This window comes from Physeter macrocephalus, chromosome 4 (genome assembly GCF_002837175.3).
Source record: "Physeter macrocephalus isolate SW-GA chromosome 4, ASM283717v5, whole genome shotgun sequence".
Taxonomy (NCBI): domain Eukaryota; kingdom Metazoa; phylum Chordata; class Mammalia; order Artiodactyla; family Physeteridae; genus Physeter; species Physeter macrocephalus.
Window position 1 is genome coordinate 69062249 of NC_041217.1, and position 25295 is coordinate 69087543.

At 43.9% G+C, this 25295-nt stretch overlaps 1 protein-coding gene and 1 pseudogene across 1 annotated transcript; both read right to left on the reverse strand.

The window, feature by feature from the left end:
* Positions 1–6: 6 nt before the first annotated feature.
* LOC102982135 (sodium/potassium-transporting ATPase subunit alpha-4) lies at positions 7–25206 on the reverse strand. Its single transcript, XM_028488743.2, is given in 15 exon segments — positions 7–1578; positions 3925–4097; positions 4467–4656; positions 7818–7952; positions 8143–8252; positions 8493–8691; positions 10198–10466; positions 13574–13691; positions 13917–14051; positions 15645–15758; positions 16295–16498; positions 18063–18123; positions 18307–18481; positions 20023–20671; positions 24071–25206. Coding segments are annotated over 14 exon segments (2091 nt in total). The 5' UTR covers positions 20054–20671; positions 24071–25206; the 3' UTR covers positions 7–1401.
* LOC112062238 (uncharacterized) lies at positions 6855–6955 on the reverse strand (annotated as a pseudogene).
* Positions 25207–25295: the final 89 nt, after the last annotated feature.

Genomic DNA, 25295 nt, shown 5'->3' on the forward strand with positions numbered 1-25295 from the left:
AAGGGGAGGGAAAAGGAGCAGAATCATCTTCAGGGAGGTCTCGGGTCCTTCACCTCTCTCTCTAAGAACTAACAGATCACTGATATCATTCCACAGGGGTTTAAGTAGCTCATTCCCAAGAACTTGTGCTGTCAATCAAAAATCTTGCTACGGTGGCTTCAACCCATGGGAGTGGGTCAGGGCCATCAGACCATAAAACATAGGACAATTTGAGCTCTAGTTTTCCCAGGAATAAATCAGGGATTTGGGTGTATTTATTGTATTCAGAATTTCATTTAATTGCTCCAGAAGCTATTTTGCCTCTTGAAGCTCAAAGACAGAAACACCTACCCGCAGAACAGTGGTAATAAAGGAACGTCTGGAATAATCCATCTGCCTAGCAAGATTTCATCTAGGCCCTCGTTCATTTCGATCCTCCGTCTACCTTCTCTTCTTCCCACTGCCTCCTTGTGCCCCTGGATTCCAGCCCTTTTCTGGATACCTGGGGCCAGCCCTAGTCCTGTCCCTTTCCTCCCCAAAGATCAGTGCTCGTGCTCTGTGCTCTTCTAGCCTTCTGTTCTTTTAGTCCTCCTCACATCTCTGTGTGATGGCTTGTCTGTCTCTCTCCCCTGCTGGAGAGAGTGGGGCTGTGCCTATGATTCCTTGTTAAGTTTCCAGCCCTAGCATAATTCCTAGCACATAGTAATCCATCAACAAGCAATTACAGAATGAAGGAAGGATCGCTTCCTGGGAACCACTGCCCATGGTTCCCAAGTGCCCTCCAAGCACATAATTCTCAGGCTCTGGTGGGAGGGAGAAGGGAACTATCTGACTGTGGCTGAACTAAGAACAGAGGTCCTGGAAAGGTCAGTCTGTTTACTTCCAGAGCATGGAAATGAGCCTTGAAGGAGTTTTCCCATGAGTCCTCCTCATTCCACACTGGCACAGCAGGCTTGCTGGAAGCAGTGCTAACTAATCTGGGATTACCAGAGGCTCAGGAAAGGTGTGCTGTGAGCAGTTACCCACATCACTGGTTTCAAGTGCCCTGGCTTGGTTGTGGGGCACTGGGGCCTCACCAAGCCCGGCCTGTGGGGCACGAGGTAACTGGTGAGGATCTGAGAGGGAACTGCACAGAAGATTAGAAGATTCCAGAGGTGGTTCAGATTGAGCCCTCAGTGATGCCTTTCCAGGCTTACCGTGCCCTGAACGTTTCCTACTGGTTCATCAATAATGACCTGTAGGACACGTGTGGTAGCTAGCCCAGCTTGACCACTCAGATGGGCCGATCTGCAGTAGTTTCTGGAAGTATCACCTCCATGCCAGGCCGGAGAAATAAAAACAAAATCAGTCACCCCAAGACTGAGTTCCTAGGACACGATTTCACAGAACATTGAGATGCATACATACAATAGAAGCGCAGTTCTACAAAGAATGGCTCCCTTTGAAGTAAAGAGCATCTAGTAGTTTCTGGAATTTGTCAAGTACTAAAGGAATTTCATTTCCAACTTCTCGGTGCTGACTGTACCTCTGGTGTTCCCACGCAGTCTTGCCAGCTGCCCTCTTGTTCCCTTGGACTCTCTTCCCCCAGGTCAGACCCATCTGAGAGAAACGGTCCAGTGTTGGTGACCATTCTGTAGGCCCTCACGGCTCAGCTGCAGTTCTTAGAGGGGGCTGCGTTCATAGCAGGGGCCAAGTATCTTCGTACTACTAAGGGCCTCAGGTAGTGGCAAATAGGATGGCATCATTTTATTTTAGTTTTTTTGTTTTTTTTGGCCACGCCAGGCAGCATGTGGGCTCTTAGTTCCCCAACCAGGGATCAAACCTGCGCCCCCTGCACTGGAAGGACTGTCTTAACCCCTGGACTGCCAGGGAAGTCCCTTAGTTTAGTTTTTTTAAATTAAGTTTATTCCAAAGGTCTGAACACGTGGCTCTGAGAAATACTAGTCCCACAGTCAATTGTAAAAACTTTGCTGCCATGCAGCCATTAACCAGCCTCTCTCAGCAGCCTCATAATATCCATCAGCTTGGCATCAACACCATTTCGGAGTTGACCCTGGAAGGGTCTCCCTTAGGGGATAACGCCCTGTATAACCATTACATTTTGTCCTCCTTGAAGGATGGCCTCATGTGTACGTCTTACATTTCCCTAGAGGGAAAAGGGGGTGATTCAAAATTCCTCACCAAGTCTGCCAAATTTCTGTCAGCTGCAGGTCCAGAAGAAGTAAGAAATTAAAATGTAAACCTGTGCCCAGAACAAGGACTGGCCCAGAAAGCACCAGGCCTCCTGCTTCAGGTGTCAGCTCCAGGCCAGCCGGAATCCTATTCAGACTGTTACCTATCACATCTCGCTCTGCCTCAGGCCGTGACCGTGTCCTGCTCTGGCAGGCCACCTGGCTCAAATCACCTCTTTGTCTCCTGGTTGGGCCTCCCCCACCACAGTAGGCACAATTGTAATTCTCCTTCTTGCTAAAGGGATCCATAAATTCCCAGATGAGATAAATTTTAGACTGTGTTGTTATGTGCACAGCAATAACACAATGCACAATAATAACCACAATGTTATTCCTCATGCTGGCAGCCCACCTCGAAGCTGAGAAAATGCAAATGAACCCCTTCTCCATTTATCTCCCACAGTATGTATGACGTGGTAGCTTACAGAACCACGGAGGAGTATCAAGATATGTGGCTATCCTATGCAGACGTGTTATAATAATACTGTCTCCGCAAAGAACTGTACCACCCCAAACATCCTGTAGTAATTAGGGAATTCACTCAGAATAATTTCCTATATCCATTCCTTGGTTCCCACTGTAGTGACCAATCATTGTACTTAGTGCAGCCCAGGCTGCCCCGAGACAAACTGCCAACAGTCAAAGGTCAAGATGAAGCCATCTCTAACAGATAGCATCCAGTTCTCCTTAAATATTTCTAGCCCCACTGCCTCCAACCTGCCCTCCCAGATATTCCCAGGATATCAAGTATGAGCAGGGAAGGTGACAATACCTAATCTATGAAGATGTATAGGAGTCTTAGAATTTGAAATGTGGGATACAGAACATCTCAGAATTAGAGGAATTTTACTGCTGCTATCCCATGAAATCCAAAGCCCACCCTGATTAAAGAGGAATTCCCATCTCTGGGTTTGTTCTGCAGCTGCGTTTTACTCTTAGACCTCTTCGTTTTGGTTTCTAGCTTTTACTCCTGGACGTACACCTGTTAGGGCAGCTGCTCACCCTGAGTCAGATCCATTGGGGGCCCCCAGCTCTCAATCTCTCATTCTCACTAGTGCCTGCTCCAGGCCCCCAGCCCTCTTGGCCTCACCCTTTTTACAACCCATCCAGCAGTACATTTATATGACACCTTCTACCACTTTGCTACTCCTAGTGTGGCCTGCAGACCAGCAGCAATGACATCAGCTGGGAGCGTGTTACACACGCAGAATCTTGGGGTGTCCTAGTCCTACTGAATTAGGATTTGCATTCCAACAAAACCCCCAGGCGATTTACATGCACATTAGTTTGAGAAGCACTGTCCTAGGGTGATGGTTCTCAAATTTGTCTGCACATCAGAATCTCTAGGAAAGTTTTTAAAAATACAGATGCCTGGGTCCCACCCTGAGCGTTTCTAATTGAATGGGTCTGGAGTATGGCCAAGGCATCAGATTTTTAAAGCTCCCCTGGTGATCCCATTTTATTTTTTAATTTTATTGAAGTATAGTTGATCTACAATGTTGTGTTCGTCCCCTGGTGATTCTAACGTTCAATGCAAGGCAGGATTCTAACTACAGAAGACACTTATTATTAAGTTCTCTCTTAAGACTGCAACTCATAAGCTCAGGAAGCAGAAATCAGTTCAGTTAAACCAAGAACCTACTCTGTCCGAGGTTTTCTACTGTTGCTCCAGTTTACGACAAGTGAGGGGCATCTGGGATGCTCCAGTGTTTACCTTAATCCCGGCACTCCGACACTTGCCCAAGGCATCAGGCACTGCAGCTCGGGGAGGGTCAATCATGGAGATGAGCCCCACGAAACAAAGGTTATCCATGGGAAAATTGATTTCATCGGTGTTAAACTTGAATCCCTTGGAGTAAGTGTTCGGCAGATTCAAGAAGCAGAACCCTGGAGGGAGACAGAAGAAAGGACCAGTAGTCATTCCACTGTCTATGTCTCTATCCTGTTCGCCCCAGCCTCCTAGATTTTTCACCCCACAAATAATGACTGTTGTTTTTGTTTGTTTGTTTTTGCGATACGCAGGCCCCTCACTGCTGTGGCCTCTCCCGTTGTGGAGCACAGGCTCCGGACGCGCAGGCTCAGCGGCCATGGCTCACGGGCCCAGCCGCTCCGCGGCATGTGGGATCTTCCCGGACGGGGGCACGAACCCGCGTCCCCTGCATCGGCAGGCGGACTCTCAACCACTGCGCCACCAGGGAAGCCCATAATGACTGTTTTGATGCCACTCTTCAAAGGCTTCTCCCACAGCCCCCTCACCTAGCACGCGTTCCCCCAGACCTCCCAGTTCCAAGTAGGCATTCTAGAAGGCTTCCTTCATTTCATCATCCATTGGGTACTCCTGCTCTTTCAGAAGGTAAGTAGAGCAAAACTCCAAGATCCTCTCAGGCGCCCCCTTCATCATCAGTACCTGGGTCTGGGAGCCGTCCTCCCGAAGGTGGATGGACATCTAGGGAGAGGAGAGGAACAGGAGGAGAGAGCGAGGTTTGGGGCAAAAAAGCAAGGGTAAGGTTTTTTGAGGGTAAAGCCGACAGGCAAGCTGTGTCATACCTCCATTTTCTTTGTCCCCTAAACCAGCGCAGCCCCCTTCCCTCCAGCCAAATCTGACCTTTGGTTGAGCCCACCCCTCCTCCCTTGCAGGAACCCCCAGCCTGGTATTATTTGCACAGGAATCTGTTATCTTCTCAGCCAGACTGGACGTTAAGAGCAGCCCAGGCACTCTCCCCTCCCTGCTTCCTCTCTGACTGGGTGGCTAGAAGCAGAAGTCATGGGGCCACAGAGACAGCAGAGTAGAAAGGAAAGAAAACTTAGAGTCAAACACCTGTGCCCTAGGGCCAGCAGGAATACTTTCTTAGCTTTATGACCTCAGGTCAGTGCACTTAACCTCTCCAAGCCTTAGCTCCTTTGATAAAATGTAAAAGATTCTGCGTTGCCCACTTCATTGGGTTTTTATAAAAGAAAGATAATCTTTGTAAAGAATGTATTGAAAAACACTGACAGTTCTTTACCATGGTTGTTTGAGCCTGAAGGACGGGATTAGGACGAATAGTAATAACAACACTTATTGAGCACTTACTATGTGCCAGCCACTGTTCCAGGTGCTTTACATGAACTGTCATTTAATCCTCTCAGCTACTACCCTGTAGTAGTACTATCAATTTCTTTATTTTATAGATGACAAAACTAAGGTTAAGCTGTGTCCAGAATCACACAGCTAGAAAGTAGAGGCTGTCAAGAAAAGAACCCAAATAGACTCACTTTAGAACATGCTCTCTTAATCAACCTATGCTCTAAGTTCTTTGTTAATGCTGTCATCACATATTTAGTGATGAAGTCTACTTAAAATTTATGATTGTTGCTTTGTTTTTATTAACACTGTCTTTTATTTTTTCCCAAAAGAATAAAGTTATCTATTCACTTTGAGTTACCAAACTCGTTAAGCATTCTGACTTGTTTAGTTTGACACTGAATTGTGGTTGCTTCTTATATTTTTATGTTCATTTTTGGGACTGATGAATAAACTGTTTTCCAAGTGTTGCCAGTAGAATTTGTATAATCACATCTTTAATAATTTTGTTTATATGTTGAAGGTACTGTTATTTTGTGTTTATGAATTTTTTTTTACCAATAAACAGAACACGTCTCAAAACCAAAAAGAAGAATATATCGAAAACTGTGAAGCACAATGCAAAAATTGGTTAGCCATTCTAGCCCCATGTCTCCTGGAAACATGGCATGGCCCCTGAGAGGGGCTTGACGGTGCAAGTTGGGGGTCCCTGTGGCTCAGCTGGGGAGGGGAGGGGGTAGTCAGGAAGGGAACCTGAGGAGACAACTTGAGGACAGAGAATTAAGATCAGTTTCATTTTTCATTTTCCTGTGATCTCTGATCTGGGAAAAGGAACTGTCTCTGGGTTTCCTCTTATGATTGACGGAAAGAGACCAGGCCTTTCAAACGACCGCCAGGCTAAGATGTCCCTTGCAGACCAGAGCCTCTGACTGCCCCAAGAGCAAGCTGATTAAGGCAGGTTGTTCTTGGGTACGAAGCAAAAGGAGCCAGAGGGGTTTTCTTGGACCCCCCCCCACCACCACCAAGCAAGCCCCGCCAGAGCTGGGTAGCTTGCAGGCTGGCCGAGCACACTTGGCGCAGAAGAGGATTTTGCTGTTTGAACTTGATATTCAGTAGCTCAGAAAAGGCACTAACATTGTCATTTGGGGGAAAGGTTGCTATTTTGCTGGACATCCCATCAAATGTCATGGGTATGTTTTACTTTTATTTTGAATCTTGTGGAAGGAGAGGTACCTAATTCTTTCCAGTCGAAGGCTTTAATTGGGCCCTGCCAAGCACAAAATTCCTGTCTGCTTAGTGAGGTCACTAAACATCAGGAAAAAGTGGAAATAAGTTTGCAGTTTGGACCTAGGGGACCTATCTTATTACACTCACGAAGAGTCAGATGAGACAAAAAACTATGAATCTGTTTCTTTAACTCACTCGTTCAGCATTCAGGGTGAAAATATAGGTAATTTGGTTTAAAAAGATCTATATAGCTTTCGTTATTTTGTTCTTATGGCTTTTTTTTAGTTACAAAAATTGTTTTTTCTTGTGACAAAAACTTTTAAGATCTATTCTGTTAAGCAACTTTCAAATATAAAAGTATGGACCGCCTCATGAATTTGCCTGTCATGCGGGGACCATGCTGATCTTATCTGTATTGTTCTAGTCTTAGTGTATGTGCTGCTGAAGTAAGCACTGTTATGTGTTTTTTAAGACACAAAACCAAAACTGACTTTTGGGAGTTGAATTTCTTCTCTGTTACCCACACCTGATGTCTGACCTTTACGGTAGTACATGAATTTGGAGAACTCCACTACCCTAAGTAAATCATCATTGTCCCATACGAGTCAAAGCTTAGCTGTTAGAGCTCCCATCATGGTGATGCCACCGTTCCCTCCTTTCCACACTTTCCTCAAAGTGTGCCAGGGTTCTCACGTGGGAGGGAAGTACTGGGTTTCTTGTCCCTCACATGGATTTTACTGTTAGGGCCACCACTGTCCCTCCCTCAGCGTTTCTCCTTCTTCCCTTGTCAATCCTCCCTGGATCATGGACAAAATGGCCCTGGGAAAACAGCTTCGCAAACACTCTGGAAAGCCCTGACCGCCTACCTGATGGCAGCTGCTAGAACTGCAGGCACGGAATGAAAAGAAATATTTGATGACTAGTGAGATAAGATGCCTCAGGGAAGTGACTGGCAAATCCAACATATTCTGCAGCAGCAAATTTCACAGTTGCCACAGAGACGCCTTTAACGTGACTTTCCCCAGCCAGCCTTTGCTGCCTATGGACATTTCAGAGAGCACTTTATGACTTGCTCTCTGCACAAGTGGCGTAGCCTCCAGTCTGCTTACGACTGAATGCCTCTTCCCTTATCATCTACGCCTGCATTTACCTGTTTGCCACTTTCCCTTAAGGTGACCCTTCCTCCTAACTGGGGTGCTGATTATCCACCGTATCTGTTCTACAGCTCAGACATAAAGGCAAAGGCAAAGCTCCCGTTTCCCCAGATGACAAGCCCATCCCCCACTGCTATTTTCCTACCTTTGTCTGTTCTGTACCTGGTACTTGTTGGTAGAATTAAAGGGAATTTCTGCCACCTTGGGGCTTTTCTCTCTCATCTCCTTCACAGAGCTGTAAGACTGCTCCATGAACTTGAGGAGGGCTGACTCAGAAGCATCTCCTGCTGTTGCCCGCTGCCGGGATGGGGTTGATATAATGAGCCTGAGAGGCAAGGCACCTGGGCTTGCCGGTGGTGTCAAGGAGAGGAACAGAACGGGGAGGGATGCTGGGGGCATCACCGAGGGCCAGGAAAGAGATATTGAGGGGAGAGGGCAGGTTATACCCTGGAGACTGAGGTACCCTTTACTCCCTTGGGCCTGACACCTTAGCTATGGGAAGGTACTCCTGATTAGCCTTAAAATCAGCCCGGTTGCAGAGGCCAGCGATTCGGGCCAGGATAAACCAGGTATCAGAGCCCTCGGCAAATGAATTCCCTAGGGAGAGAGCACAGAACTGTGATCAGGGATAGGAGAGCTTAAAGCAGGAGTTTATTCACACCCCTTCTGCGCCCACATGCTTCTCAGAGACGACTGAGAAGTCGTCTCCTCCGCACCTCCCTGCTCTCCTCTCACTTTGCAGCTACCTTCTTGCTGTCTGGACTCACCACGCCCTCTCAGCTACTCATCACATTCCCCACATCCTTCCACTCTCCGACCGCCAACGCCACGAGTCACCAGTCTGTTCTTCGCTGGCGTCAGCCTCATAGATGGTCCTGTCGAACCACAGGTGGGCGACGGTCATGCGGTTCTGGGTGAGGGTGCCCGTCTTGTCGGAGCAGATGGTGGAGGTGGAGCCCAGCGTCTCCACCGCCTCCAGGTTCTTCACCAGGCGGTTCTTCCGAGCCATGCGCTTGGCTGTCAGGGTCAGACACACCTAAGGCTGTGAACAGGGGAGAGGGGAAACGGGGAGGAGAGCTCGGCTACTCACAGCACTTTGTGTTTTTGGAAATCGGATCGTTTTTACTGCTCTTTTAATTTTTTATATATATTTCCCTTTTGTTACCACCTAGTCTTTAGAAACCCCATCTGTGGCTATGGGAAAGGAAATTAGGAAAGTGATTTCGGTTTGTACTTTATGGCAGAGTTTCAAAAAAAGAGTGCTTTCCTTTACCAGGGTATCATAGAGAATGATCTCCTATTCCTCCTGGAATATTCCTCTCCCCCTCGATCCTTTCATCTCTTCTATTCTGCAGCCTCTTCTCCATTCAAGTTCAAGCCACACTTCTTTCTCAAGTCCAGTCTTTCCAGGGACCACGGTGAGAGCTAACCTTTGATTGTGGTATAAGATGCTCTGTGTGGAGGAGGGTTGTACCAGTAGTTTAAAAAAGGAATGGGGAGGAGAGAATGATGAAACTGAGAAGGACTGTTGCAGCGCTGAAAATGACTTGAGAAGTCACTTAAACCAAAAGATTTTTGCTGACCATAAATCCACTGAAAGTCAGGTGTGGGGCAAGGTTATTTTAAAAACGAATGAATTCTTAGGCTGCGGTTATGTACAGAATTCTAATCATGGAGTTTTTATTTATTTACACAATATCATGAGTACTGATGTTTTTGTGCTAGTCTAACCACACCCTGGGTATTAGTCTCATTTCCATTTTAAGAAGGGTATTGATAAAGGAGAGCATACCCCAAACAGGTGATCAGCAAGACAAGGGGTCCGAAGATCGTGTCACAGGAATAAGGGCTAAGGGAAAAGGGACTATATGGCCTCTCCCCTGGAGAGTTTGAGTGGACATAATGGCTACTGTCAAAGATCTAAAGGGTAGGTTTGTAGAAGAGAGAGAATTGACTTATTTTGTATTTCTTCAGATGGGAAAACTGGGACCAAACAGGGAATCATATGTCTGCTCAACATAATGAAATCTAACTAGAGCGATCCAACAATGAAATGAGGTCAGATAAAAAGGGGTGGGGCTTCCCATGACTAGAAATCAACATCATCTCCTACCGACTTTATACAGCGTATTCGGCATTGGTTGAAAGGTTGAATTTATAGGGGCTTTGAAGTCCTTTCCAGTAAGATTCTATAATCTTAAATTAATCTTCTTCTATGAACTGATGAATAAATTGAGGCCCGGAGTGCAGTGAGTTGGCCAGATTCACCAGTCAGTACACCCAGGACTGGAACTCACTCCCGGTGATGGATAATCTGTGCTTTCTGCATCGTAACTCACTTCTTTTCCCATTAAAGAGAGAAGGCACCAGAAAATAGGGGTGAAGGAAGTCAGTGTAATTTGGGAGCTCAATGATTTGACATCTGTATACGCATCAGAGTACTCTGCACTGGAGAGGTTCAGCCACGAAAGAGATGCTAGTGATTTCATTTCCTTGGGCTTGTTTGTCTGCCCTGGGGCCCCACTCCACCCTAGCTACTCACAGTGACGGTGGCCAGCAGCCCCTCAGGCACGTTGGCCACAATGATGCCAATAAGAAAAATAACAGCCTCCAGCCAGGTGTAGCCCAAGATAAGCGAGAGCCCAAAGAAAGTGACACCTAGGAAGACGGCCACTGCTGTGATCAGATGGATGAAGTGTTCGATCTCCACAGCAATGGAGGTCTGGCCCACTGCCAGGCCGGAGGTCAGCGAGGCAATTCGGCCCATCACCGTGGAGTCTCCTGTGGCAATCATGATGCCCCGGGCTGTCCCTGTGGATGAAGGGGGAAGTCTGAATTGGAAAAGCTGTTGGGTTTGGTTCCTACAAAGAGAAAACTGTCAACAGTCAAAAACAAGGTGGAAACTCAAGGTCCTCTGAGAGGGTATAATGTTCTACTGTCTTTACATTTCGTTTATGCAAGTGAAGGTCTCCTCATCTGAAAAATCTCTGAAGAGGTTTCACAGTTCTCCAGAGATACCCAATTTTATTGCCTAATTGCCTTCACTGTCAAGAAGGTCTTTGTTACACTTAGTCTAAATCTCTTCCACTGCTTATATGTTTCTTATTTTGTCCTCAGCAGCTGAAGAGCTTTTCGAGCCCCAGGAATAGTGGTTACCCTTCTGCTAGAATCCTATGTTCCAATATCTCCCCATCCTCTAACCCAGGGCTACTCAATTTGCCGCCCCCATCCCCAGGAGACATTTGGCAAGGTCTGGAGGCATTTTTGGCTGTCACGTCTGAGGTTGCTACTGGCACCTAGTGGGCAGAGAGCAGGGATGCTGCCAGCCATCCTGCAGCTCACAGGACAGCTCTCCTCTCCCGCTACCACGAAGAACAACGCGGCACAATTGTCAGTAGGGTCGAAGTTGAGAAACTCTGAGCTAGCCTCTTCCCTGTTTTGCTGGCTGGAGCCAGTCTGCCCCCTGCTGGGTGGCACAGGCCATAACATGGCCCCTGAATCAGCAGGGGAACTTGACACACCCCAGGATGTAGCTTGAAATGAGGGGCCCCACAAGGTTCTTGGCTCAAAATAATTCTTCATGCTTTACCATAATGGCTGAAATTCCTACCATTAAAGTTACAGTCAGAATCACCCAGAAAAGCAACATATTATAGAAATAGCACTTATTTTCGAATCAGAAGGACTCAGGGCTAGAAGTTCAACTTCCAATGTACTAGCTGTTCACCCTGGGGCAAGTTACTTAAACTCTCTGAGACTCAGGTTTCCTCATCTTTAAAATGGGATAAAAGCATCTACAAAGCTGTGAGAATTAAATGTTTTTAAAAGCGCCTAGAACAGGGTTGGGCACATAGTAGGCACTCAAATATTTGTTTCTTTCTTTTCTCCTTTTAGACGAATTTAAGGTCTCCAGAAGGATGGCTAGAAAATCACACATATGCCTTGCAGGGTAGCTCTAATCTGCCAGCTCCCACGAACATCATAGCATGGAGCAGCCAGTCCATTTTCAAGGTCACCTTCAGCATTATGAGTCTGAGAGCAGGTTCTGCTCTGACCGACAGCAGACGAGTGAGGTCACTGCTATGTGAAGAGTGGTTCTGGAACGCCTCACAGTATGAGGCACTCTGCAGATGAGCAGGAAGATACTAAAATAATTGGGAGGTGCTGAGAGGGTTTATTTTGGCAAGGGGTAGGGGTGGTTAGGGTATGGTGTCACTTATAGTCATTTTGTGCCATGGTTTAATCTATTTTTAATTTTTCTTCCTTCTGCTATGGTTTCCCCATGCTTGGAGAGACAGGATTTAATAACTAATCCCAGTGTGTCTAGAGAGGGGGAAGGTTGATGTCAACCTTGGGGAAGTTTAAGAAGGCCAAGCCTCCCATATTCCAGGCTAGACTGACTCCTTCCTACGCCTTCTATATAATGCCAGAGAAATAGCTTACCATCCCCCCCCCCATCCCCCATGAAGATGCATGAGAACCCAAGGAGAGATGTTTGTACCAGCAGCCCCGTCAAGGGCCACAGTGATGAAAGCAGAGAGGCAAGGGCCTAGGATAAAGGTTAAAGTGATGCCGCATGTTTGTAGATTGCACAGGTATTCCTCAGTTTAACAGTCAAGAGCTCCTTCAACCTAGCTCCACCCTCTTGGTCACATTTTGGGTCCCTCTAGTCTCCTATTAAAGTCTTCTCTATTCAAGTCAGATCCCTGTTTCTTAGATGGAATTCCATCATCCACTTTCCCTGTTATTTGAAGCATATAATTTGTTGGTGAAAAGCCAACTTTGGAAGGACAAATCTGAGCAAATTTCTTCCTAAAATTTAATAATAGGAATCTCATGTTTTTGGAGGAAGATTGCTAACGTGCATCTTTCTGTTCAATCAAGTTAAAAAATTTTTTTAATACATATTTTATTTTCTAGTTGGATTCTTCTTCAGTCTTAATGGTACTCTACTACTTTAAGCTATTTCCAAATTAAATAATTTTATTACCAGAGGGGTCATTAGCAAGCTTTACTCCAGGGGAGGTTCTGTGGAAAGAGCATGGGCTTTGGAGACAGACCTACATTAGAATCCTGGATCCTCCTCTTTTTTGTTGAGTTGTGCTCTTGGGTGCTGTATTTAATTTCTTTGAACCTTAGTCTTTCATGTGTAAAATAGGAATAATATCTGTTGTATAGCCTTGTTAGAATCAAGAGATTTCTGTGGCACTTGACACGTACTAGGCATTCAATTAAAGAATAGCTATTTCTTAGACACCCGAACATTTATTATTAAGCATAAATGATGGTTTTCATGTGTGTTCCAGAGAGTTTTGCAGGACTTCTTAAGCAGAAAGGATGAAGGAGAGGTTGACATAATGATATTGAGCCCATTGGTACCACTTTGGCCAGAGCTGCCTCCCAGTTCAAGGATGCCCTAGATTCTAAGAACAAAGCCAAAGGTGTGAGTGGCACCTCTGGTAACTCAGATTTCCAATGCCAGTACCCTCTCTTGGGATAGTGAGAAGTTAGGGCTTACTTCAGGAGAAGAGTGACCTAGCAGAGCTGAATAATTTTCCTCCCTTCTGTGCTATTTTCAGCTCATAGAGCATAGTCCATTCACTAGATAGAATAAAAATAGCTACAATTATAGGGCACTTACAGTGTGTTAGGTCTTGCGCTAAGCATTTTATTATGTATTATCTCCTTTAACCCACATAAAAATCTATGGAGTAGTGACTTTTAGTATCATCAGTGTACAAATGTGGAAATGATGGCTTTGACCTTTCATCAAAGTTTGTATAGCTCATGAGGGATGAAGAACGTAGACTATTTACTGGCTGTTACCTTCCCTACTGCCTTTAGAAGATAGAGAGGTCTGGAAATCTTTGTTTCAATCTTTGCTTTTGAATCTAGTCTACTTATGATGCGATATTCACCTTCCACACAGTTGGTGGAGAAGAAGCAGATATTTTGGGTCTCCAGAGGGTTCTCATTGGTGAAATCAGAGGAGCGGGATTGGGGCTCTGACTCTCCTGTCAAGGATGAGTTGTCCACCTGGGATGGGAGAGAGGACAGGTCATGGAAAAAAAGCACCAACATCATCATTATTGACATGCAGAGAGAAGCATAAACTTACACACCACTGTAACCTCATATCTGCACTCGTGACTTCTCAAGGTTCTGAACAATAAGATCATATTTTTTTGAACTGAGTCCAGGTCACTGCAGTGCTCTAAGACCATACTTGGCCCCCTTCCACAGAGTTTCACATCCCCTCACCTTACATCCTTGTGAAAAGATAAGCCGGATGTCAGCAGGGATCTGGTCTCCCCCCTTCACTTCTACCAGGTCTCCTACCACCACGTCTTGTACAGGGATCTGAATCTTCTCTCCGCCTCGGATTACCAGAGCTTGCTGTGGGGAGATAGTGTGAGGTCATTTCCAAAGCTTTTTGCTCCCCTCATCCAGTTCCTGGTCTCTTTCCCTCTGATTCCCCTTTCTTACACTGTCACTCACCACATCATTCTCGAAGGTCTCTTGGGTAGATTGCAAATTCTTACCATCGCTGTCTACAGGGCCCTTTGATGCTCCTCTCACTAAACTATGAGGTCTATCTTTCCATTCCTACACTTAGGCTTGGCTGTATGGCTTGCTTTGGCCCATAGGACATTAGCAAATGTAGTGCAAGCAGGCGCATAGAAAGTGCTTGCACACTGGGGCTTGCCCTCTGCCACCATACTGAATGTGCTCAAGCTACCCTCCTGGAGGGAGAAAGATGATAAGGAGAGAGGGCCCAGCTGTCCATGACATCTCAGCTGAGGCCCCAGACACCTGAATGAAGTCTTCCAAGGCCACCCAGCACCAGCCAAGGTCAGCCCAGATCAGAAGAACAGCCCAGCCACAGAATTGTAAGAAATACTATGTTCATTGTTTTGCGCCACTATGTTTCGGGGTGGCTTGTTTAGCAGCAAAAACTGATAGTCTCCAAACTCCTACTTCATTCTACCAAAACGTTTCCCACTGAACTCTTATCCAAGGAAGGAATTAAATTATGTTGACACCAAAGGGAGAAGAAGCTCCTGGGCTATAATGCTAGAACATGATCGTGTCATTGGGAAACTTTGGAGCCTATCCCTTTCCAAGTTTTTAAGCCCTGTGCCTAGGAACCCCCTTCTACTGTCATATTATTTCCAGGTTCTTGAGAAAAGTTTTATTTGAAAATAATCTAAACTTTCAAAAGAGTTGCAAGAATAAAAATTGTACCAAGAACACCCATATAACCTGTACCCAGATTCATCTGTTAGCATTTTACCCCATTTGCTTTGTCATTTGTTCCCTGTCTCTATATATGTGTGTATGTAAATACTTTTTTTCCTGAACTATTTGAGGGCAAGTTACATACATCATGATCTTTTATTGTACTTACTTCAATGTGCATTTCCCAAGAATTAGGATATTAAATAACCATAATACAGTTATCAAATTCAGTAAATTTCACATTGACACAATACTTTCACCTGCTGTCTGCATTCCAGTTTTGTCAATTGACCCAATATATCCTTTACAGCACTATTTTCTGCTCCAGCACAGGATTTCGTCTAGGGTCAGATATTACATTTAGCTGTCATGTCTATTTAGCCTCCTTTAATCTGGATCACTTCCATCGCTGTTCTTTGTCTTTAAGGCCATCGACATTTGAAGAATCCACCCTCCCTTTGCCCCCACCCCCCGCTTTTTGGAATAGAACCCCCAAATATTTGGGGTTTCAGATTATGCTCATTAGATTCAGATCATGTATTCCAGACCAGACCACTTCATGGATGTTATTGTGTTTTTCTCAGTGTACTTTTAAGGCCCGATAGAGTAAAACCTAAGTGAATGTCACCCTCGTTACCAGCCTCACTCAATTCACTCACCGTAGGAGATAATTCTTCAGGGGACATACAAATCATGTATTTGGCTACATTCTACACATCCTCCCAGTATATCCTTCTGCATGAATCCTACCTGAGGTACCATGCTCTTAAAAGATTCCATGATCTTGGAGCTCTTGGCCTCCTGATAATAGGAGAAGCAGCCGGTGATGATAACCACGACTGTTGGTACAATGCCGAGGTACAGCTGGGGGTTGGGAAACAAAGGGCTCATTAGTAGGTCCTTTTCTTCCTCTTCATCCTCAGAAAGTCAGCTTGCAAGGCTAACAGCCATTTTTCCAGGTGGAAGAAACCATGGGACTCGGTGGGAGAGCACAGGGGCTGAGAAGAGTCTCGGAGCTACAGTGAGGGGCCAGCAAAATCCCAGGCCCGAGAAAGCATATATCTTCCTCTCCAGGAAGGCTATTCATGGGGTCGAGTGTGGCTATTGAGGGAGATGGAGAGGAAGGATAGGAAGAGATTAAAATTCTATGAAAAAGAATGGACAGCAAAGTGCTTTGATGACCAGTTGGGAAGATAATCAAAGGACAGCGAGTTTCTGGGGGGAACGTTGTATCTCAGGGAGCTGAATCAGGAGCTATCTAGATAAGAGGGAAACCAGGAAGGACCAAAGCTTCCTTAGAAAATCCTGGGAGTATAGGGATTTGGGCCAGAGGACTTCAGGAGTGCTAGGCTGCTGAGCAGACACTGGGCTTGTCATCAGTAGTAGTTGAACAGACTCACATTATCTCTGGTAGGGTCCTCATGGAAGTATAACTGGATGCCATAGGCCACGAAGCAGAGACTGGCACCAGTCCACAGTAGGAGGGAAAAGCCGCCAAACAGTTGTTTACAGAATTTAACCCATTCTGGAGTGGTAGGGGGTGGGCTAAGTGTATTGGGTCCATCTCGAGCCAGGATTTCCTGTGCCTCTTCAGGGCTATGGCCCTGTGTGGGAAAGAAATAGGAATGGATGGAGAACCATGAAAAGAAAAGCAACTATAACAAAGGAAAATCTGACTTCAAAACTCAGGTCTGCCATTTATTGCGCTAGGATAAGTCTAGAGGCCAGTGAAGTTCTCTGAAGGTCATCCTGGAAGTTCTTCCTACATAAGTGGGATTCTAAAATTTGCATTATAGAAGGATCTCATTTAGCCTCCCTACATAGGAAGAATTTTTAGTTTATGGGTTGACTCACAGATCTTTTGAACACCTATCTTGGGCCTGGTACTGTGGTAGGGTACCAAAGGGAGTAAGAATGATCCCTACCCTTATGGAGCTCCAACTCTAATGAGGAGATACATATAAATGATTTATAATATAGTGTGCCAGCCTAATGGAATGGTGAGACACGATACATAATATTGATAACATATGGACCTCCACACTTTGACTCTTTAACTTAGAAATAGGAAAAAAAATACCAACTAAATCCAACATGAATGTGTAGATCCTCACTCTAACCTTGTGTATAAGCTTGTGTGCTTTTTCCTCTTAGTGAAAATGAGAGTAGAACCTACCAGAGGATAGTAAAAAAAAAACAAAACAAAACGTTCCTTAATTCCCATCAGCCACTCCCCAACCTCCCCCGGAAATACATGCAATTTTAATAAAAACTGGACCAGTCTCCCATGCTCCTCCTTGGTTACCAGATGGTCATCCCAAGTCCCTCCAATGAAGAAATTCTAGAGCTAAGAGGAACTTACATTTTGAGGGCTTTTATTTAAGTTTATTTGTGGTCAATTTATTAGTGGTAATAGTAGCAGCAGCAGCAGTAATAGTGATAATAGCAGTAATAAATGATTTTGCTGTTGAACCAGCAGTTCTCAAAGTGTGGTCTGGGGACCCATGGGGTCCTGAGACCCTTTCAGGCGGGGTCCACAAGGTCAAACAATTTTCAAAATAATACTAAATTGTTTGTCTTTTTCACTTTCATTCTCTTAAGTATCCTGTAGAATTTTCCCAAGCCTACAGGGCACATGATAGCACAATAGAGTTAATGCTGAAAATATATGAGAATCTAGCTGTCTTCTATTAAAAAGCTAGACATTAAAGAGATTTGCAAAAATGTAAAATGCCACTAATTTTTTTTTGTTTTGAAAAACATAGTTCTTTGTCATAAAAATATTATCTGTACTAATATATAATGGTTGTTTATAAATGAGTTAGGAAATACTTTTTAATTTTCTCAGTTTTAATTTCTAATATGATAAATATATGTAGATGTAATCCACATAAGCAAAAGCTCTTTGGGGTCCTTGATGGGTCCCGAGGACAAAGGTTTGAGAAGTGCTGCCCTAACCCATCCTCATTCTCTCATCTAATCCTGAACTCTCTTTGGGTAGTTACCATTTCATCTTTTTCTGAGTGTGTGTCCTTGGCTGGGCGCAGGTTAAGGGTAAGAGCATTGACCTTGAATTTAGGGGCTAGATTTCTAGCCCTGCTTTTGTCCTGCAGCCTCAAGGTCGGGAATGGAGACCCTCTGCCTCCCTCAGGGAGTTCCTTCACTCACCTTGGTTAGGTCCACAGAATATTTGGTGCTCAGCTCGTCCAAGGTTAATTTGTGATCATCCCGTGGGGACAGTAGAGTCATTGAGGGACAGGGGGTGACGCATCATTTCTAGGGGAAACATTTTGGGGAAGAGAGGTGGCACTGGCCTGTGTGATCAGTTTTCAAGGTGAGATGTTAGAAGCCTGAGGGTTGAGAGAGGTTTTTGGAGGGCAATTTGTCAGCACCCATTTCGGGTGATCTTACCAGGACCACTTCCTTCTTCAGATCCTCCATCTCTCTCTTTTTTTTCCTCTTCATCTTTCTTTTACTCATTTTAGGACCCTTAGGTCTTGGGCTTGGATTCTGCTCATGAGGTGTCACGGGCCCTTTTCTCCCTCCAAGCCCCATGGCTTTCCCTGGATATGGCTGCCCCAGATCAACTGGTGGGAAGAAAGCAAAGAGAGTGAGGGGGGTGAGGGAATCAGGAGGAAGGAGGGGGAGAGGGGGGAGAGGAAGAATGGCTGAGGGCGGGGAGGACTGAAGGAGAGAGAGAGAGGGAGGGCAGGCGGGAGGGCAGCGGTGAAGCCCTAGATGGGGGAGAAGGAGGTGTCAGGAAGGAGGGCACGGAAGGATGAGAGGAGCCTGGGGCCTGAGGTACAGGAAGGAGAGGGGTGAAGAGAGGGAGTCGAGGAAATGAAGTGTGGAGAGTACTATGTGCCTAAGTGATGAAGATACTGCAGGGCCCTGAGCAGGTGGGACGTGCAGTGGGCTTCAGGGCACCACGCTGGGAACTCCCCCCAGCATCGAGGCAACAACCAGGCCTGTTGTCACAAAGGCCTCAGGAAAGTTCTAACTGAGAATCCACAAGTCTCAGTCTCTGGGTTTGAGAATGATTGGAGAAGTTTCTGCCACAGAGAGAACTGCAGTCTGATGGCAAGGCTGGAACAAAGTCCCAGTCTGGTCTTGCTGACTTCTGAGACTCAGAGGTACCCTAGAGAGCTGACTCAAAAAATAAAGCAGGCAGTCTGTGTGTGTGTGTGCTTTTGCTGAGGTGCCCTTCCCACAGACATTGACTTTGAGCTTTTGGTTGTAGGAGATCAGATAGCAGAATAGGTCAGATCTTGGACTTTTGAATCTGTCCTGGGTTTGGGTCCTGACTCCTCTGCTTACTGGCTGTGTGGCTTTGGGCAAGTTACCTAACCTCTCTGTGCCTCTCTTTCTTCATTGGTAAAGGGGGATACCATCTGCATTGTAAGGTGGCAAAAGTAAGGATTAAAGCAGGGTGCTCCATGTAAAACACGATGTCTGACTTATATAGTATGTGCTCAATATATAGCTTGAATTAAGTATTATAAGTCTTACTTGCAGCCTAATGTGCAGCTCTTCTCAGTGAGAGTAAAAAATATGCTTTTCATGTAATAACCCTGAATTTCCTCACTTTAGTATGACATATTTCTCTCTTCCATTCACCTTCTTTGACATCTCAGTAAGTGGTTTGACTGTATTAACTTTATATGTTTTATGTGTAAATTATACTCTCCCTCCTTCTGAAAAAGGATCTGAAGCAGCTATATATTTCTATAATGTACACATTTTTTTCAGTTATGCATTTCACATACATTTTCCCTTTCTATTTTGGGGTATTTATTTAATTGCATTTTGGCTTGGCATGCTTTTAAAAAATATGACTGGATCAGAAAACATCTATCTTGGTGCTGATGTAACCCTCCTTCAGTATTCAGAAATAGAAATTTTCCCTTCCCAGCTGGGACAAATAATAGTCTGTTTCTTTAATAGATTGGATAAGATTTTTCTTCTCTATTAAAAATGTACCAAATAAAAACAGAAAGTCCCACTTTCTCTCCCCCCAGACACAGATTCCCCACCACCGATGTTACTGCTGTTGGCAGTGTGCTGGGTATCCTTCCAGTCTTTTTTCTACATTTATACCAATAGTATCTATAAGGAGGTAGAATCTTACCTTTTGCAGAATCATTCAGCTCCCCTTTCATTTATGTAAAGATTTGCTTTTTGATGGCCACAAGGCATGCCATATTCTGTATTGACAGCGGTCTATTCAATTATTCTCACTACGGATGGATTTACAGGATATTTCCTTTTTTTTTTTAACCACTGAAAGCACTGCTGCAGTGGCATCCTTATATATAGTACCTTTCGGCCCTTGAGCTTCAATTTATGTAGAATCGATTCCTGTTGCTGAATCATAAGATACTCTTATTTAAAATCTTAAAATGTTCTACCAGATTGCTCTTCAAAAGAGCTCTTCTTATCCATATCCCAGCAACAAGATGCAAAAATGTCCACTCCCCACACCTTTGATTATATTGGATGACCTTGATCGTTTTCACTTTTGCTATTAGAATTGGTGAAATTTGGTATCTTACAGTTTTAATTTGCATTTCTTTATTGTCTAGGTAGCATTTTTTTCTTATATTTATTGGCTTTCTGGACTTCATTTTCCTTTTTCTGAATTGTTGTTCTTATCGTTTGCCCAATTTTCCATTGTTTTCTTTTCCTTATTGATGTGTTTGAAGGGGTTCCAATGCCTTGTCATATACATTACAAATATTTTCTCCCAGCCTTTGTGTTTAATGTAGATCATAAGATCCCTAAGAACAAGGTTAGAATTAAAGTTAAAATTGTTAGGTTAATCTATGCATCATCTATGTGACAACAGCATTTAGCCCAGCCTTGAACATAGGAGATCCCTCAAGGCAACTTTATTGATATAAAATCAAGTGAAATTATTTTTGGAAACCCCATTCTGTTCCACAGTTCTTAGCTCAAAAGTCTACCTCTTCAGAGAGGCCTTCTCTAATTGCTAAATCCAAAATAGCCACTCACACGCAGCCCTCAATCCATCACTTGTGGGCTTCATTGCACTTTTTACCCTCTGAAATTATCCTGCCCATTTATCTGTTGACTTCTTGTCTGTTTCTCCATGACAGTGGGGACCTTTTCTGGCTTATTCACAGCTTTACAGCCAGCCCTTAGAATAGCACAGAGTGGTTCATCCACAAATAGTTCCTAAAAATAAGTTGAACGATGAATTTTCAGGTTTTATCTTAATGTTATAAGGTTTGATACCCATCATTTTGGTCTGCTATGTTTTAAAACCTATTCGGGTAACTATGCTAGCATCACAGTTATCTACTCATTTGCTTCATAATCACTTATAAAAAACTCTGACATTCTTGCCTGATCACACTTGCTACGGAATGTCACAACCAACATGTCATGTTTTATAAAAATACAATGAGGCTTTTAATTGATACTGGATTGGCTCTTTATAGCAACTTATTTTTATCTTTACTACATTCTGTCTTCCCAAACAGCAGTTAAGTTTAGCTCTCCATGTATTCTTGTATTTTTTTTTAGTACTCTCATTGTGGTGTGTTTTTTTTCTAATATTTTAATTTTATTTATTTATTTAGCTGCGCCGGGTCTTAGTTGCAGCACTCGGGATTTTTTTCGTTGTGGCATGCGGGATCTTTAGTTGCGGCACGTGGGATCTTCGTTGCCTTGTGCGGGATCGTCGTTGAGGCACACGGGATCTTTAATTGTGGCCTGCGGGATCTAGTTTCCTGACCAGGGATCGAACCCGGGCCCCCTGCATGGGGACTGCGGAGTCTTAACCACTGGACCACCAGGGATGTCCCTCATTGTGCTTTTAATCTTCTTTAATAAGTACCATATGTCACACACACTAAATCTTGAGTATAATTTGTTCTGGTTCTGTTGTAAATAAAAGCTCTTTGTACTGTATTTTCTAATATTTAGCGATAAATTTGATTTTTAAAAAATCGATATCTTGTACCCTGTAACTTTGAACTCATTACTTCTAGGACTTTTTTTTGTTGTTGCTGCTGTTGCTTTGTTTTGGTTGACTTCCGTGGATTTTTTTGGTATTTAATCATGTCCTGTACCAAAAAAATATATTTTTATTTCTTCCAGTTTGTCTCTTTATTTAGACCATATAAATACAAACTTCTTATCCAAGATTTCAAATGTTGCTGCTATTGCTTTTGTTATAATTGTTGTTATTATTGTTTTCTAGACTTATGCATCCCTTCCTTGCTTCTCTGAACATGATTACAGTTTCCTATATGCTTTTTCCTCCAACATTTTAATCAGGAATAAATGTTAAATTTTACTGATAACCTTCTAACATCTTTTGAAATGATTATTTAATCATTTTTCTAGTGAATATTCGTGGTTAGTTTTCTGTATAATATACTGTCCTTGAATTTCACTATTTGGTAATAAAGTTATATATGTATATTAACAAATGTATATATAAGCAAATATATATATTTGTTTTTATTTTATTAAATTCTATCAAAACTGTATTTGTCTCATTAAATAGGCTGGGCCATACAAAATTTTCTTCTACATTGTAGTGCAGTTGAAATAATATAAGAATGTTCTTTGAGGTATTTGGGAAAAATTCTCCACTGAATTCACTGGAGCTGAGGGTGTCTTTGAAAGACTCATTTTATTTTAAATGTCTTCCTTGAATATTGATCTAATCATTTTTTCTATTTCGTCCTGCATTCTTAGCATTATGAATATTTAGCTTGTCGCCTGTCTCTGATGAATCACCATATTTCCTATTCTGTAGGTAAAAAGGAAATGGCATGGAAAGCATGTCTGCCTGGGTCAGAGGTTGGCCTTAACCTCTAACACTATATCCCATAGTAAGATTCTCTCACCTTTTCAGTAAGATCCTCTAAAATGGTTGACTCTTTATCCCCTACCGCATCCTAAAGGTCATGCCCTCTCACTTTCTCTGGCTCTAATCACTTGGGTCTGCCCACCCCCTACTGGTCAAATGTTCCTTGTCCACAGATTCCTGGTTCCCCTTGCAGCCTCCCCAGTTCACTAAACCATTGTGCTAATCAGGCTCACTCCGTGCCCACAGGTTTACTGTTCCCACAGTTGCCGATAAGTACGGCATGGTGGTGAAGAGGGCTGCCCTGTAGCCAGACTGGTCTTGGGTTTGAATCCTGATTCTAATGCTTACCATCTTTGAAACTGAACGCATACTTTTGCTTTTCCAAGCCCTAGTTTTCTCATCTGTAAATTAAAGATAACAATAGTCTCCCTCTTACTGGATTAAGAGGATTCTTTCAGTCATCCAACCAATATTTATTAATTGCCCAATACATGTCAGGCATCGTTTTAGGTGGTAAATAAAGGTGGTGAAGAGAAAAAAAATCCCTGTGTACGTGGAACTTATTCTGGAGAAGGAGTCAGGCAAATAAAGTATAAGCAAAAAACTCTCTCTATATATTTATATACATATGAATTATATGTATATATTTTAGTATATTATCTATATCTACCTATCTATCTAAATTTGAGGAAGTTAGTGTTTATGACTAGAAACAAAGAGAATGCGGAAAGAGGTGCCAGAAGTGTTATTTTATTTGGTGAGGTCTGTGAGGGCCTGGCTGAGGAGGTAATGTTTAAGGAGTGATCTGTGTAAAGCAAGGAAGCCAGGCATGTGAGTAACTAGGGAAAAGCGTTCCCGGTAGAGGGACCATCAAGAATAAAGGTCCTGAGGTGGGATTAAATGAGACTATACAACTAAAGGTCTGACGTAGTTATGGCACAGAGTGAGCTGCAGTTAATTCTCCTACAACTCCTATTACAATCACCATCACCACCTCTGCTAGACTTGTAATAAAGGGGCCAAGAACTGACTCCTGACTGGTATTCCAAGATCCTGGCACAGGGCTGTACGTTTGGTATCTTCCTTTCTCCAGTTATTAGGGAGAAACGCACACCACCCAGCCACCTCTCCATCCCCAGCATAGAAGCGTTCCTCCTTACTTCCCGTCACACCCTGTCCGTGAAGGTTTTTGATGTCTGCTACTTAGATGAATTTCAAGGATTGCATCTACTTTTCCCTCCATCCCCCACTAAAGACAGCACCCAGAACAGAATAGACTGTTAATTGGTGTTGGCTATTGGGGCCCCCTCAGCCCACCGTCTCCTTCCCCTACCTGCTCATGTTGAGAGTGGTCTGATTTTGGTCCGGCACAGAAAAAAGCAGAAGTGGCCCTGAGGGTTTGGGCCCATAGATTCATGGGCTCTTCCCTGTCCTAGAAAAACCTTTATGGTTTTTGGGGTGGGTTCACCTGTGAGGAAGGAAGACCCCACTGTATTTTCGTCTAGGTTGTTTTGCAACCTGATTTCTTCCCCTCTCTCTTGCTCCACTGACATCATCTGTTCCCAGATTGTTTCCCTCCTGTCCTTATCCCCTGCCCTCTCTTTATTGTTTCCTCTGCAAGCCAAATCTTGCCACAGCACACATTTCAATACCACAGTTTGGGAGGGAGGCAAGTATTAAAGACAGAAATCTGAATTATGGAAGGGATTTCTTCTCTCACAAAGAAATGCAACTTTATTATTTTCAAGTACATACGTAGTGCCTCAAACTAATGTCTTACAAAAGGTCACCAAGTAAAGGTCTTGTAGATGTTTCTTAACAAATACATAAGAACTGATGACAATTAGCCCATGCATTCACTATTTCTAAATGGATATTCCTAAAGTGCCCCAAAAGTATTGTTTTAGGAGACTACATATGCCACCCTAGCAATATTGTTTATGCTCTTAATTTACTAAACAAATGCCATTTTATTGATTGTGCAAAGATAAACTTTTGTCCGTGGTCAATAAATCTCAAATTAATCAGGCCCCAATTAATATGGTTTCCCATTTAGTTTTCCAAGCCCAAGGCAATGACTCATTATTTCAAGGTACTTCTGATAAAGTAAAATTCCAGTGTAATGAAGTAATAGCCCTTGGGAGGTTGTTTATGGGCCTGATGTTTGTCTTTTTTGCTTCCTTCCTTTCTGCCTTAGGTCTTCCATTTTCCTTAGGTGTCTCTCACACTTGCTTGGTTCATCTAGGATTCTCTCTACAGGACATTCCCTAAGCCTTCTAAGCCAGGCTTAGAGAATGGGCAGAGCTGCCTGCAGAGCAAAGTGGAGGTGGGGAGGAGGTTAGCGAGGGAAAAGCATCTTCCTGTAGGAACCTGAAGCCAACTCCTCGTCTCAGGGGAAAGTGGCACAATGATCATCGGCGTGAAGGGCGTTGGTCTGGGAGGAACAGCCCTGCTGTCTAAGAAGGTCAAAGGCAGGTCTCCTAAAGCTCTCTCTTGTTGTCCAGAGGTCCTAACCACATCCATGACCTAAGCTGATTCTGCATGTCCCTGGAAGAGAG